The 14,590-nt window shown below is 35.7% G+C and overlaps 2 protein-coding genes across 4 annotated transcripts; one reads left to right on the plus strand and one right to left on the minus strand.

The window, feature by feature from the left end:
- Window positions 1-213: 213 nt before the first annotated feature.
- Window positions 214-3,166, plus strand: LOC133804385 (short-chain dehydrogenase PC-15-like). 2 transcript variants are annotated; one of them, XM_062242564.1, is made up of 4 exons: window positions 214-785; window positions 1,936-2,095; window positions 2,215-2,560; window positions 2,885-3,166. In XM_062242564.1, exons 1-3 carry the CDS (start codon window positions 449-451, stop codon window positions 2,549-2,551), a joined length of 834 nt encoding a protein of 277 aa, XP_062098548.1. In that variant the 5' UTR covers window positions 214-448; the 3' UTR covers window positions 2,552-2,560; window positions 2,885-3,166. The 2 variants fall into 2 exon arrangements, with proteins under 2 accessions (XP_062098548.1, XP_062098540.1); XM_062242556.1 differs by having other exon boundaries at window positions 215-785; window positions 2,880-3,166.
- A 390-nt stretch (window positions 3,167-3,556) lies between these two features.
- On the minus strand, window positions 3,557-7,621 carry LOC133804371 (uncharacterized). Of its 2 annotated transcripts, XM_062242539.1 has the most exons (7): window positions 6,924-7,621; window positions 6,468-6,715; window positions 6,014-6,172; window positions 5,698-5,854; window positions 5,244-5,386; window positions 5,087-5,122; window positions 3,557-4,490 (listed from the first exon to the last, which is right to left on the minus strand). In XM_062242539.1, exons 1-7 carry the CDS (start codon window positions 6,997-6,999, stop codon window positions 3,717-3,719), a joined length of 1,593 nt encoding a protein of 530 aa, XP_062098523.1. In that variant the 5' UTR covers window positions 7,000-7,621; the 3' UTR covers window positions 3,557-3,716. The 2 variants fall into 2 exon arrangements, with proteins under 2 accessions (XP_062098523.1, XP_062098530.1); XM_062242546.1 differs by lacking the exon at window positions 6,924-7,621 and having other exon boundaries at window positions 6,503-6,634.
- Window positions 7,622-14,590: the final 6,969 nt, after the last annotated feature.

Here is a 14,590-nt window from a genome sequence, read left to right on the forward strand (position 1 = left end):
AATAAGACAAAACACAATATCAAAAAAAAAAAAAGTATAAATCCAATTTTAAATAACTCAGACAAATTGACTAGTTATTTTCGTCCTTTATAAGTCCAAATTTGCAAAATAAAACAGTAACCCTATGTTTTTTTTCCCTACAAAATCAGTAATCCTATGTTTATGTTTGTTTGGTAGAAAAAGAAAAGGGGGAGAGTTGTTAAAAACAAATTAATTTTATAGAAAGGAGATCTTCCTAAAAAAAATTTACTGGCCAAACCTCAGCTCTAAAGATACCGCACGCCACTGGAACCTAAATTATGAAAGCACTCATCACTCATCACTCATCACTCATCACTCATCACTCTCTCTCTCACTCTCCTCTTCTATTAAATAATTAGATAAATAAAATTCATTTATTAAAATTAGAATAGAAAAAAAAATAAGCAATTACGGAGAGAGAGAGAAGATGGCGGCGTACGGAGGGCAGGTTGTTGTGGTGACGGGGTGCTCGACGGGAGGAATTGGTAACGCGCTGGCACGCGCCTTCGCGGCGGAGGGTTGTTCGGTTGTGGCGACGAGTAGATCGGTAGGTTCGATGTCGGATCTGGAGCACGATTCAAGGTTCTTTCTACAGGAGCTTGACGTGCGATCGGAGGAGAGTGTGCAGCACGCTCTGTCTACTGTACTGGAGAGGTTCGGTCAGATAGATGTGTTGGTCAACAATGCAGGGGTTCAGTGCGTTGGCCCTGTCGCTGAAGTCCCTCTTTCTGCTTTCCAATCCACTTTTGATACAAATCTATATGGTACTCTGCTTTATCTCTCAACTATTTTTTCAATATGTGTACATATATAATATAATGGGGAAGAAGACAATTATGTGTTTATCATGTTCTGTTGATTGTGATTTTCCTTTTGGATTATCTTTTAGTATATTTATGAAATTCATTTGTTATGTAAGATCGATGTGAATTGTTAACTTGAACTGGGCAACAACATCATACATATATAAGTCTCTCATCATAAAACTGCCAAGAAAATGTTGTTTGAACTTCGAAGACTTTATGCAAATTTGTATATTACATAAAACCAAAAGAAAATGAAGATCAAAACTTATGACATGATGAAGTTTTTAGTATAATTCAAGCAAAAATCTATTTATAATGACAACCAAGAGAAAGAAAATTAGTGGTATTTCGTATTATATGTAATGATTTTTTGATGAAAATAATGATGAGCATTGCTCTTTTTTTAATGGTTAAAAATAAATTATATGGTTCAAATTTGGTGTTTCATTATTAATATTACTGTTATTAGAGTGATGGTGCTGAATATGATTATAGGTTCAGTTGATTAACTTGAAAGAAGCTTATAAGTGTTGTTACCAACCTACCTTTTGTAGTTTTAAGAGAGATTATATTGTATATTATATGAGATCATCATTGACTCGATTTATCACATTGGAAGAAAAACCCTTCAGCGCTTCTTTAATCTTTTCCCGTTGACTTGATTTGTTTAATGGTATAGGAATTTGTATTTGGTGTCCAGTTTATCCATATTGTCTTGCCTTTGTTATTATCTACCTGCTCGATACTAATTCAGTAATTCATGGAAAATCAATAAAAACAAAATTGTAAGTGTCTGCAATGCTATACCATTTGTCCAAATATGAGAAAGCTCTTGAACTATAGTTTTCTGGGCAAGCTAATTTTATTAATGCTTTTCATGGTGTTATGACAAGAAAGAATTAGATTAGGCGGTGTTTTATCCTTATAACCTAAACTGGAGCTTAGTTGTCTCTGAAAAACAGAACTTTGAAACAGATTATATATGACGAGAAATTTGATTTATAAGAACACACTTCATGTCAAAGATTAGCTCTGTCATGCCCTTCTCAATTTCTTTTAGCGTCAAAGGATTCCTTTGGTGTGATTTTCATTTTGTAATCCTTTTCAGGTCCCATAAGGTTGATTCAAGCTGTAGTTCCTCACATGGCATCAAGGAGAAAAGGGAAGATTGTCAACGTTGGAAGTGTTACTGCTTTGTCCCCTGGACCATGGTCTGGTGTTTATACTGCATCAAAAGCTGCTCTTCATGCATTAACCGATTCTTTAAGGTTTAAACATGACTTCCATTGTTACTCTCATTCACATATTCATTATATCACTATGGTGAAGAAGGTTATATGTGTAGTCATGTTGCTGTCTATTTATTTTTGTGATTATCTTACTTCAGATTGGAACTCAAGCCCTTTGGAATCGATGTCATTACTGTTGTGCCAGGAGCTATTGTATCTAACATAGGAAATTCTGCCTTAGCTAGCCACGATAAGATGCCTGAATGGAAACTATATAAGCCTTTTGAAGCAGCAATACGTGATAGAGCCAATTTTTCCCAGAGGCCAAACTCAACCCCCACACAAGAGTTTGCAGAGAAGACTGTGGATGCTATCCTCAAGAAGAGTCCGCCAACCTGGTTCTCTTACGGCCAATTCTCCACCATTATGTCGATCATGTATCATCTGCCAATCTTCATTAGAGATTTTGTCTTGAAGAAGGCTATGAAGAGTTGAAATTTACGGGTATGTTGTTTTTTTTATTTTGTTTCTGCCATTTATATTGAAATTTCATAGTTAATCATGTTTCCAAGCAAGCATAAAGATGCGTAAATTCATGTACAAAGCAAGCACTGTCCCTATTTATGAACCAAAATAGCTAAATGCTAATGGTAGACCATGTAGTAAACAATTAAAACTTTTTGATGTTATTGTCATTATACATGGAATTAAAAAAAAGGTTAATACTTACCAACAGCATGAATTCTCTCTTGTAAAAAATAAAATAAATACGTTGCACTATTATTAAATTCTTATGTCGTATTTTCCCATTCTTTTGTTTCAGGACAGATGCTAAAGCTGTACTGTAATGATTTTTTTTTTTAATTTTTAAATGTTAATGACTGAACATTCTCAATAATCCATAATCGTATTGATTCGGAGGAAGTGGAAACTATAAATGTCCTGAACACCATTGTTTGGGGAGACAGAAAGGACAGAGGGTTCAAGAAATAAGAATCTTCATTTTGTAGGTAGAATTTTCTGAGCCACTAAGAGAGGCATGTGAAGAAGTAAAAATTGGCTAATTGTGCATTTAATATACATTTACATATAATTTTCTTGGCCTTTAAAGTACCGTCCGAGTCATTAAAAATTGGTAACTGTTCTCATGCAGTGAAGGTTTTTTTGGCCTTTCTACGTTGTAACGTGGACTTTAGTTTTCCTCGACAGTATTAAAACACCAGTGAAAACACGGTTAATCGCTAAGCCTTTCAAGTACAACAACCATACAATAATTAACTCGTGAGGAATATTATGGAACACCATTTGTACTCGTTGGATTTTTTTTGTTTATAATTCTAAACCCATTAAATAATAACTTGTATGGTAAAGTATTTCGAGACTTGTAATCTTCTATTTGATTTCATACACACCTCATATGAGATAGTTCCCCTACCTTGAGGACCTCAAGTTGAGGTCAAGTGCCAAAGAGCACCCTTTCCAAGGGCTGTGCAACAAAAATACAAATTAGAGGTAGGCATTCAGATTATTCTACCCTCTTAATTTATATCTCATTATAATAAAAAATAACAAAACAAAATTTTCACCGCGACAAACTGCTTTATGTCAAAAGGTTAAAAACATGGTCAAACTGATCTTACCTACTGTCTACAAAGTTGAATTAGTGTAACTGAGAATGATGAGGGTGACCATAGTACAAAATCCCTGGGGGTTGAAGTGGCCGAAAGCTAGGAGTTGATGGGGGTTGCTGCGTTATTGGCGGTGGCTGAGCCATTGCCATCTGCTGAGTCAGTTGTAATGGCTGCTGAGTTAGAGGCACCATTGGACTCACCATATGCGGTGGCGGGGGAGGTGGGGGTCCTGGAGGCAAGGGGGGAATGCTACTATAACCATATGGGACCATGACCCCTCCGGATGGCTGCAAGAACTGTTGGGAAGCTGGGTTTGAAAGCATGTGATACTGACCCTGAGAATTTGAGGCTTGGTTCTGCATTGTTGGTTGGGGAACTAAAACTGACTGGTATGAATGGCTTGGAGGGGGAGCAGTCAGCGGTTGTGCTGACACATATATATTAGGATCTGAGACTGACGCAGGTTTTTCTAGTTTAGAAGCTGAGTCCACACCCGAACTTGTGGGCATGGATGTAAATGATCTTGATGGTGTGGAAGCTTTTGTGAGATGAGCTTTCTTGGCCTCCTCTGCAGCAAACGTAGAGAGAACAGAACTCATAATTAATTGAGAGGAGCTCGAAGCTGCAAGCTTATCTGCAACCTCAGCTGCAATCGCTGCAGCAGACTTCTTAGGTGTTTGTCCTGCAGCTGCACTCGCATCAGCAGGAGAGGAGGTGGCCGCATTTGATGGTTTTGATACATAATCCTCACCCTCCAGCCGCTTCCGCATGTTGATGGCTTCTTCTGCCTGTGCATGTGCTACCTAGAAGTATAAATACGCAATTATTAGATTAGAATAATTTATGTGAAAATATTGAGGGCAACAATTGTATGTGATGGCATTTCCAGATAAGTGAAAACATATAATTTGCAGCTTGCTACACTTCATCCAAAATCTCAAATATAAGTACTTCAGTTGGTTTGCTGACAGCTTACTACACTACATCCAAAATCTCAAAATAATTTGCAGCTGTGAGTACGATTTAGCAAGTGGCAATATACAATGTACAGCAATAATAGTGATACTTCTGAAGTTTCAGTGGCAAGCTATGTACTTGGGAAAAACCAATACACTTCTAATGCAAGAATGAGGCCATAACTCGCAAATATGATACCTTAGAAATGTCCACTTAAGAAATTGTAACAGTTTCTACAATTAATATCTTTTTTATCCTTCTGTTTAAACTTTTAGAAACTAAATATACATATAGCACCCAAGCGGTAAAACATAAATCAGCTTAAGATATAAGACTGTACAACAAGGTGCAAAAAATTATCTTTCTATAACTCTCAATAACAGATAAATGAGCTATAATACAAACATACAATGATTGAGGATATATTTGTCGCAAAAAATACCTGCATTTGTGTTCGAACATTCTCTAGTTCTGATTCCTGGGCAGAAGAAATCAGAAAAGTGAAGAAACGAAAAAATATTTAGTGGATACTTGCTAATTGCCCCGGTGGAAGACAAATTGAAACGTTAAAAAAAAAAAAAAACGGTATCACCCACTACCTGCTCATGCAAAGCTTCTTTCAACTGTGAAACAAGAGCTACTCTACTTGCTTCCACTGACTTCAGTTTCTCAATACACTGCTTCAAAGTATTTTCTTCCTCCTCCAATTCCTTGGCAAATGTTTTTCGCTTTGGATCCTTCGCTGACAACAATGAAACTAAGCTTTAGGGAGAAACACACTGAAGAATCACAGCAAGGTACAAACACCTAATACTAAAAAGCTGCAACAAAAAGTAAGCTGCTGATGTTGGAGTAGGGCAAAGGCACTGCTCACTTGAAATACCCAATATACACTATTAAAACCTAGTCTCGATAGCAAATTGGATTAAATTGCATCATCTTTCTTAATAAAAAATCTTAAGTACCAAAATCACTTTTTCAAGGACCGTACTTCCAAACAGTGAAAAATATAGGGGACCATCAAGCAGAAAAACACTATGTAAAATTACTTACTATTAGGACAGGCAACGTCAACATCTTTCTCCAACCTCCTAATACGACTGACTGCAGACTTGCACTTACTCATCTCTGCATCTTCATTGGGTTGTTCACTAAGCACCAAATGTAATGCTGAAACTATCTTTTCAGCAGCACCTCCAATAGAAAGTTTCTGGTTTTCCAGAGTAACGGTAAAATGTTAGAGAGCATATCTCAAACGTGTCCAGAATATTTTTTTAAAAAAAAAGGAACATGTAATCAGGTAAAAAGAAAGGAAAAAAAAAAACCATTTCTAAAATACTGTGAAAAGAAAGAAAGCCCTTGTGCTAACCGTTCTAATGGAACGAGAATCCCTTTTTACAATTTTAACAGAACGTGTGCGTTTCTTACTGCTGAACACCAAAGGCGGAGGCGCTTCTTCCCCTAGCATAACTTCTTTGAGGCTCCGTGCACGGGATCCAAATACTCTTCTTTCTTCCCATATTGCAACCTAACAAATTTGAAACCACCAGCATATCATCAGCCATTTCTGATTCACGACATTTGAGTAAATAAAAGGCAATCGACAAGGATAAACCTTCCTCAATCTAATATCATACATGTTAACAACTCTGCTACCATTTTACACAGGGGCAATAAGAAGAGTGTTTCTACCTTATAACAACCAACAAGATGAATAAACTAGAAACAAAGGCATTGTTTTCCAGTTAGATTCAAAATTGGACATCCATAAAAAGAAACACCCTTCATCTTGGTCAAACAGAAAAATGAACGAATAGACTAACCAATCTGGAGACCACATTCTTTCCACGCTCATCACCTTTCTCAAGAAGATCCTTGAGTGCAGCGGGGAGAACCTTCCAAAACTCGGAGACAAATTCATTTCCATTGCGCTTGCTGTTCTGTAGGATGTCATTTGCAAGATACAAGAGAGGAACTTTCTCCGCCATCTGTGAACTGTGGAATTGCTTCTCCCATGTTTTGACAACCTGTTCTGCTTTGGTCCGATGAAATATACACCAATGCGATAAAGCTATATGCGAAAGTTAAGCATTTCAATTCCAAATTTAGGATACGGGACAAGAGCTATAGCTACATAACAATTCCAAGTAGAAGATGAAGAAGAAAGTTGAAAAACATAGAAATCCACGCAAGTTCCTAATTCATTGCCCCCAAGACAAAGAAAGTTAAAGCCAATGAGTTTAAGGCCAAAGCAACAATTAACCAAAAAAAAAGGATACTTTCAATACACTGTTGGGTGCTGTTGAGCTTGGATAGCTTGTCCGCAAGTATCGTCTCAGTGAATATACTACTCATCCCACCTTAAAAATGCTTCTTCGCCACCCAGCCCCACCCAAAAAATAAATCCCTAATACACCTTGATTTATTAAAGATAAACACTCAAAAACCAGGAACTCAAAACGAGCTCAAACCAAAAGCTCCCCAAAATTCAAGCTTCCGATGGACAAGCGCCGCGTGAAATTTGGCCAAATGTAGAGGCAGAGGAACAAGCACTCGAGCAAAGAGTGGGGCAGTCAGGGGAATGAACTGAGAGGAAGGTAACCGAAAACGACGACGTAATGCAGTGGGTGCACGGCTGGCTATTGAGTCGAAAGCCAGAAGCTTTTTTCTTCTTAATCAGAGATTTGAAAAAAAAAAAAAGGAAGGAAAGAAAGATAGAGGGAAATTGAATTGGGCGAAACCCTAGAAAGGGTTTGGTTTGGTGGTGTGTATTGGATTGGGGGGAAAGAGGAAGAAGAGAAAGTGGTTAATTTGGGTCCATTGGCGTTTGGCGCAAACTGTAATAGTGTACGAGTGAAGGTGAATGAATTGTACAAAACGGCGCACCAGAGTTCAGCCTTACGACTTCGATTCGAGCATTGAGTTGAGAGTTGAGAACTTGAGAGACCGCACCGGATTTTACCCAAAACCCACCAACCCGAAATCAGTCTTTCAATGCAATATGCACTCTTGAAAAACCAAGGGCTATCAAAACAACTATGACTAATAATAAGGATTTTTTCATAAATATGATTTTTTTTAGCTATTAATATGTAAAAATATGGTAATTAATATTTTCTTGGTTTACATGGACAAATTTAATTAAAAAAAATCAGATTGTGGAAAAAAAATATGGCATAATAATGATTTTTTTTACAAAAATATGAGAAAAAAAATTACATAAAAAAGGAATACAAATTTTAAAAAGTCATCCAATAATATTTGTACAAAAAAACCATATTTTTTAAAACTTTATTGAAAATCCCGTATAAAAATGTAATTTTCACCTAATAATATATGTACCCGATCACCATAATATTAACATTGTAAAATGATTAATTAATGCTATGAGGTGGTATTTTTCATATGGTGAAATTTAAAATAGAATCTTATTTATTATAATTTAATAAATGGTATCGAACTCTCTCTAAATATGACATAAAATACTTTGTGCGGTATGTTAAATACTCTCTTATCACAACGCACATGTACTATTAGAGTAAACCACACACCTTCAAGTTTGACTCATTGGCAATGGTACAGTCTAAACATTTTTATAGAAAGGGCAAGGTGCAAAGTAAAAATTTTAAAATTTAACTATTACTCAAAAATTCTATAATAATACTTCAAACAACATTAATAAAATGCATTGCAATTATTCCTGATGAGTTTTCATATTTTGCAAGTGTTATATAACAATCTCATTATCAACATTATCAAATAAAAATTATTTTTTAATCTATACAACCAAAATTCATTCATTAATCTCTTATTCAATTATGTAGTTAATTGTTTACTATATTTATATTGGAAAATACTCTCTCGTAAAATTAGTGTCAAAGTTAACAATTGATAAATTATTTCAACCATCATTCTTGAAAGATTATTAATGCCCTTCAATTTTAAAAGTTTTTACTCATTCACATATCAATAATATATGTTTCAAGGTCATAAGCTCTATTGAAAACAAAAATCTACATAATATTTAGCCATCTAATTGAGTTTTTTTTCTGATCAAAAGTATAAATAAATCATTTAGACATAAGCAAGCAACACAAAGGAACAACTTAATATTTACCTTAGAGAACATTTCATAAAACTCTTATAATAGTTGCATATCAATGATAAAATAAAATAATTTTACACAGAAATTATGTAAATTTAAAAGAATTAAATTTAAGAAACTTAAAAAAATGAGTATTCCTTAAATATTTACAATTGACTCGTTCTTTACTTTTTCAAGTGCATATCCTATTTTTAAAGGAAACTTGAAGTTTGGACAATAGTATGTTGATGTTTTTTTTTCTTTTGTTTGAAAACAAAACGAATGTGGAAGTTTTGAAGATTGTGTGAATATGCAATGTGATCTCCATATTTTTATTAATTTTTTAATATTTTTTTAAGTTAAATTATCATTTGATGTCTTTTAAAATTCTACAACTTTCTAATTTTTAATTTTAAATCTAGACATAAATAAATAAATAGACTAAATATTGATAGGGTACTATTGAAAAAAAATTAATGTAGGTCAATTAGAAAATTAAATTAATTTATATATGTTGGTCACATTTTGACCAACAACAAAAAAAAGTGAACAAACGACAATTAAAAAAAATACAAAATTTTAAGATGTGAATGAATCCTATGTTCACGAGTTAATATAATTGGAATAAACTCTTAGGACTAAAGTTTTCTTCTATACATTGTGAATATAGAAATTGGCAAAAAATGTGTATACCAATTCAGATGTGTGGCCTATAAACACATGGCATTCACATATTTATAGGTGATCATTTACAACTTGAATCTCTCAAAAAGGAGTAACATGAGGTTGGCTCAATTAATACATGTTGTTCTCATTAAATTCAAAATATATCATAATTCAAATAAGGTATAAAATCTGAATAGTTCCTATTTAGATGTACTCGACCAATAGTCCATAATCTCCATGAGTTAGAACATTTAAGTAGCATTAATGACTTTCATGAAGTCATATTTTTTTTCCTTAAATAGGTGTCTCTCAAGCTAACGAGCATTATGTAGGAGTTACCAGAGCTGATATTCATTCTAGGTAAATTGAGCTAACCATTTTGTTGAGCATGACCTGTTCATATTATAGTCCATGTATCCATTTTCTTCAGCTCAAAAAATAGGTACACCAATATATATATATATATATATATATATAATAGAAATAAAAATAAATTATAGCCCACTTGCCACATCCCCTGCTCGTTGGTGTCATTTGCTAGTTTAGGCAATATGATTATTAATTGGATCGCATTGATTCAAAAATATGATTATTAATTGTATTGTATTGATCTAAACACAACTATTAATCCAATTGTATAATGATTATTAATTTTATTATGTATTATCCAGTTTATAACACGCTATAATTATATATGTTTTGTACAAGTTTTTTATACTATACTAAACCATATTTTGAAATTATCTGATTTGGTTCTTTAATACTTTTTATATATAATTATTTATTTTTTGGCTTCTACCTTTTGACTAGTGGTTACTTAAAATTAAAAGTACGTAACTAATAAATTTTGAGTGCAGTGTTAGATCCCCCCAAAAAAAAAGTCGTTCGGTGAATTTCTTTCCATAATTAGGATTGAGATTATATAAGGAAAGGAATTCATATGAATGATTCTTGAAATTATTATGTAAACCGTGCAATGCGCCATTAACTTAATTTTTTATATTTATTTATTGATATTTAGAAATAAAATAGTATGTAAAGTTATAGAAAAAATAATTACTACCCTTTTTTCTTGTTTGCACTTAATTAGTTGATTTGTAACGTTTCAATTTTCTTAAGAATGCTTAGTATCTTGATTAGAGGGTCAGAATGACAATAATTGATTTAATTGCATTATTATATGATGATATGCATGATTATATTAATTTTGTAAGTTATATTATAATATGACTATATTTGCATATTTAGGTGTATTAAGCATGCATGTGGATCCGTTTTTTATTAGAATGACATTTTTGTAATTTTGGCCCGTTGATGACATATTTGAATATATATATGCTATATGATTGAGACTACATTATTACGTGGATATATTTTGGTTATTCAGCACGAGGCGATCCTAGGGAGCAAGTTAGCATTTTAGTCATAATGTTGTCAAATACCTAGCTCGGGGTGAGCCTAGGGGTATTTTAGTAATTTAGCATATTCTTGAGATTTATTGGGTAATGGGAAATTATTTAGTGGTTATTCGAGGATATTAGAAATAGCAGGAATTACGAGGCGTTAATTATGATTAGCGGAGAAAAGTGGCAAAAGATGGATTCGCCCTTGGGAACGTTTGATGAGTAAGGGTTTAGCAAGGGGGCATTTTGGTCCTTTTTATGCCAAGGAAGTGGCTTAGTCACTATGCTGCTTCAGGGGAAGAAAACAGAACATTTAGGAAACACTCTTAGCTCTCACTCTCTTACTCTCATTGTAACGACCCGGATTTTCAAGACTTGATAATGCGGAAATATAAATGTTTTCATTTAACAAAAATGTCTCAAAAACCCATATAAAAAAAACTTTTTAAAAAGTCGTATAGTCATACTTAACATTTAATTACAACAAATTTTATAAAGAGTAGAGTGAGTGTAACGCCCTGGCTACCCCAGAACAGTTACGGTGAACGGTGAACCGGAAATTTGACCCGCTACCCGAGTCCTTTGGTTAAAAACGTGATCTAGGTGTCATTAACAGGTTAAGGTGTAAAACCAGTAAAAAGGAAAGGACACTTTTCATTAAGTAAATAAAGTGCTCATGAGCCTTTTTAAAATGTTTACAAGTAGTTCAAGTTACAAAAGAGTTGCTACAGTTCCAAATATACAATCCCCGCCGGCCTAAGCGGCAAAAATAGGGTAAACCCCTAGTCCCTCTGAGAACTCCTTGACCATGGCGGTCAAGCGGCCCTGTATGTACATCACATCGCCCAAGCTCTCCACTCAAGGCTGGCCAAGCTTTTCCTTCCCTTTACCTGCACCACATAGCACCCATGAGCCGAGGCCCAGCAAGAAAACATAATAAAACATGATATAATATCAACAACGATCATAGTAACCATTCAGGACTATCAGTCCAACAAATAGGTGACAATAGCCAAAAGTCACAGTAATGAGCATCGCTCCTTTTAGCCGTGTGACGTTAGGGCCACCAGGGCTTAACTGAATAGTGATTCATTTATAAATTCGTTTAGGACAGGTGCAAGGTGATTAGTCACCAACATAACCTTCCTCACGACTCTGGAGTCGAAACTATGGACAGCGTCCCTTAGCCATGTGACAAACAGTCACCGGGGTCATATACCTTGGCTATATTCATCTGGTTGTAAGCCAGGCAAGCGCTTATAAGTTTCTCGACCCTAGGGTCGGTCTGGCATTAATGCTATAGAGCCATTCAATGCATAATTCTCGACTTTAGAGTCGGTCCCTGACTAGTCAGTGTCTCAAACAGGTAAACAATGTTCAATAGCATTTAATATGCAATCCATGTCCACATATATCAACCAACATGCCTTAATATCAAACCATGCATGTCATATACCTATACATGGTGCAACTGTATTCATACACTGTTTTCTTACCTCTGGTTCGAGTGAGAATAATTATATGAACGACCCCTGAGAACGATCAACCTTTAAATTCCTCGACGGTCACCTGGTCATAACCAAAATATAGGATTCATCAATAAAAATGATAACCGGGGTTTCCCAAACCAAATCCCAGCCCCCGAGACCTCAAATACTACCCAACCGGGTACTAGGTCCAACCCCGAGGCCTATGGTTTGAATCCCTAAGCTAAAAACCACTTTTAGCAAATTTTGGCCTTATGGGCCGCGGCCCCAAAAAGCCGTGCCGCGGCACGCCCCCAAGCCCCATCTGCCAGACGCTCATGGGCCGCGGCACACAAAAGCTGTGCCGCGGCACCCAGCCCAGTTCAGCAACAAGCCCACGCACAAACCAGAATTTCCCCCTGTGCGTTTTTCTCTCAAACCAGCCTCTCAAACCATCATAAAACCTCCTCTAAACATGTAATTAAACCCCCTTACAACATCCTTATCTCACTCACACCAAACCCCAATCAACTAACACCAAAAACCTCCTTTGATTCATACTTCCCACATCAAGAACATGAATTGAAAATTATAAACAAAAACAGAGTACCAGCTGTGATTAATGGCAAAACTCACCTTGAAACTTGTCTTGACCCTTCCACACAAGCTAACACAAGTCTCCAACCCAGCCCTTAAGTTTCCCTAGCTTGAATTATCACCAAGAACACAAAACCACCAAAGGAGCAATGAAGGAGATGAGGTACGGGTAAGAGAGAGGCAAACCCCTGTTTTTGTTCTGTTTTATTCTACAGCCTTCAGCCACTAAACATCATATAAATCCTCCCTAAAATGACCAAAATGCCCTTATGTCATCTTAAGCCTCTAAAGTCACCCCAAGGGCAAAATTGGTACTTCTAGCTTAACCCGTTAATCATAATTAACGCTTCCCAATTCCCGCTAATCTCAATATCCTCGAACACCAATATTTCATAACCCGTTACCCTAAAATCCCTGGTAACGCTAAAACCTTTAATATCACCCCGAGACTCACCCCGAGCCCCGAGCTCAAACCTGTTATGACCAAACCGATAAATCATGTTCAAGGATCGTCTCATGTCGAAATTCTCGAACCAATCCACATTATAACGTGGTCTCACAATATATCATTAACATACAACAAATATTCAATTATACCCTCAACGGGCCAAATTACCATAATACCCCTGTAAACAAATGTGGACTCTCATGCATGCTTTTAACATCATATTATAATATAATTTTCATAAACATGCATAAACACATTTAATGGCACAATTAAACAGTTATGGCCCTCCCGGCCTACTAATCCAGCCATTAACCATAATAGGGAATCCGGGGCATTACAGTGAGCCTAGTTTAGGAAAATTACACAACATTTCCAATAATAAAATGGCTTCCCAAAAGGTCAGTCACATGTACATTTGCAAGGTAGACTCCAGCGCTCACTGCTCTGGCTTGCCCTTATTCTTACCTACAACAGGAAACAACTAGGTAAGCGAAAACGCTTAGTAAGTTCAACCTTAAAACAAAAGTATGCAGAGAATTAGGGTTCCAAATCCATCCGGATCTTACATAATCAATTTCAAGAACGCAAAGCGTCCTGGCAAACTTATGGTCATGCCTGATAACCAATGACAAATTATTTCATATAACCAGATAAATTCCTGCACTCAGAAAATTCTAGAACGAGCAGATATATTATATCACAACTATATCTTATCAATAAATATATATCCATGCACTCAGAAAATCCCAAAGCAAGCAGATATATATATCACAATATAAATCGAGACCAATGCTCGACAATTTCCAACTATTCGGGCATAACACGCCCTCCAGCATAAATGTTAATCTGTAAGAGAGAACCGAGTCTCAACACTAAGATCTAGCCGATAAATATCCCCATCAAGGGTAACTATCGTGTTACCTAGGACATCGCTACTTATTCAAGAGTAAATCCCTCACAAGGGTAACCATCAAGTTACCTAGGGCATCACTACTTATCCAAGAGTGTAATCAAATTTACATGGTTTTACAGAGACTTCTATGTTAATCAGTGTTGCTGATGAGCAGTTGCCCCTAGGGTGTTCAGCCTCACTCAAACTTGGCAACCCCCTAGTATCTCTAGGCACTCTCACTGAATGGGCAATATTCACGGCTGCTATCCAGGAATAACTTATTAGAGCACTTGCTCGAGTTCTAATCGTTCACTGATTATGTAAGCATGAGGGCCCCTAGGTCCCATTCATTTTGGTGCCCCTAGGTTTAACCAGCAATCCTCACCTCTT

Source organism: Humulus lupulus, chromosome 1 (genome assembly GCF_963169125.1).
Source record: "Humulus lupulus chromosome 1, drHumLupu1.1, whole genome shotgun sequence".
NCBI classification, from domain to species: Eukaryota; Viridiplantae; Streptophyta; class Magnoliopsida; order Rosales; family Cannabaceae; genus Humulus; species Humulus lupulus.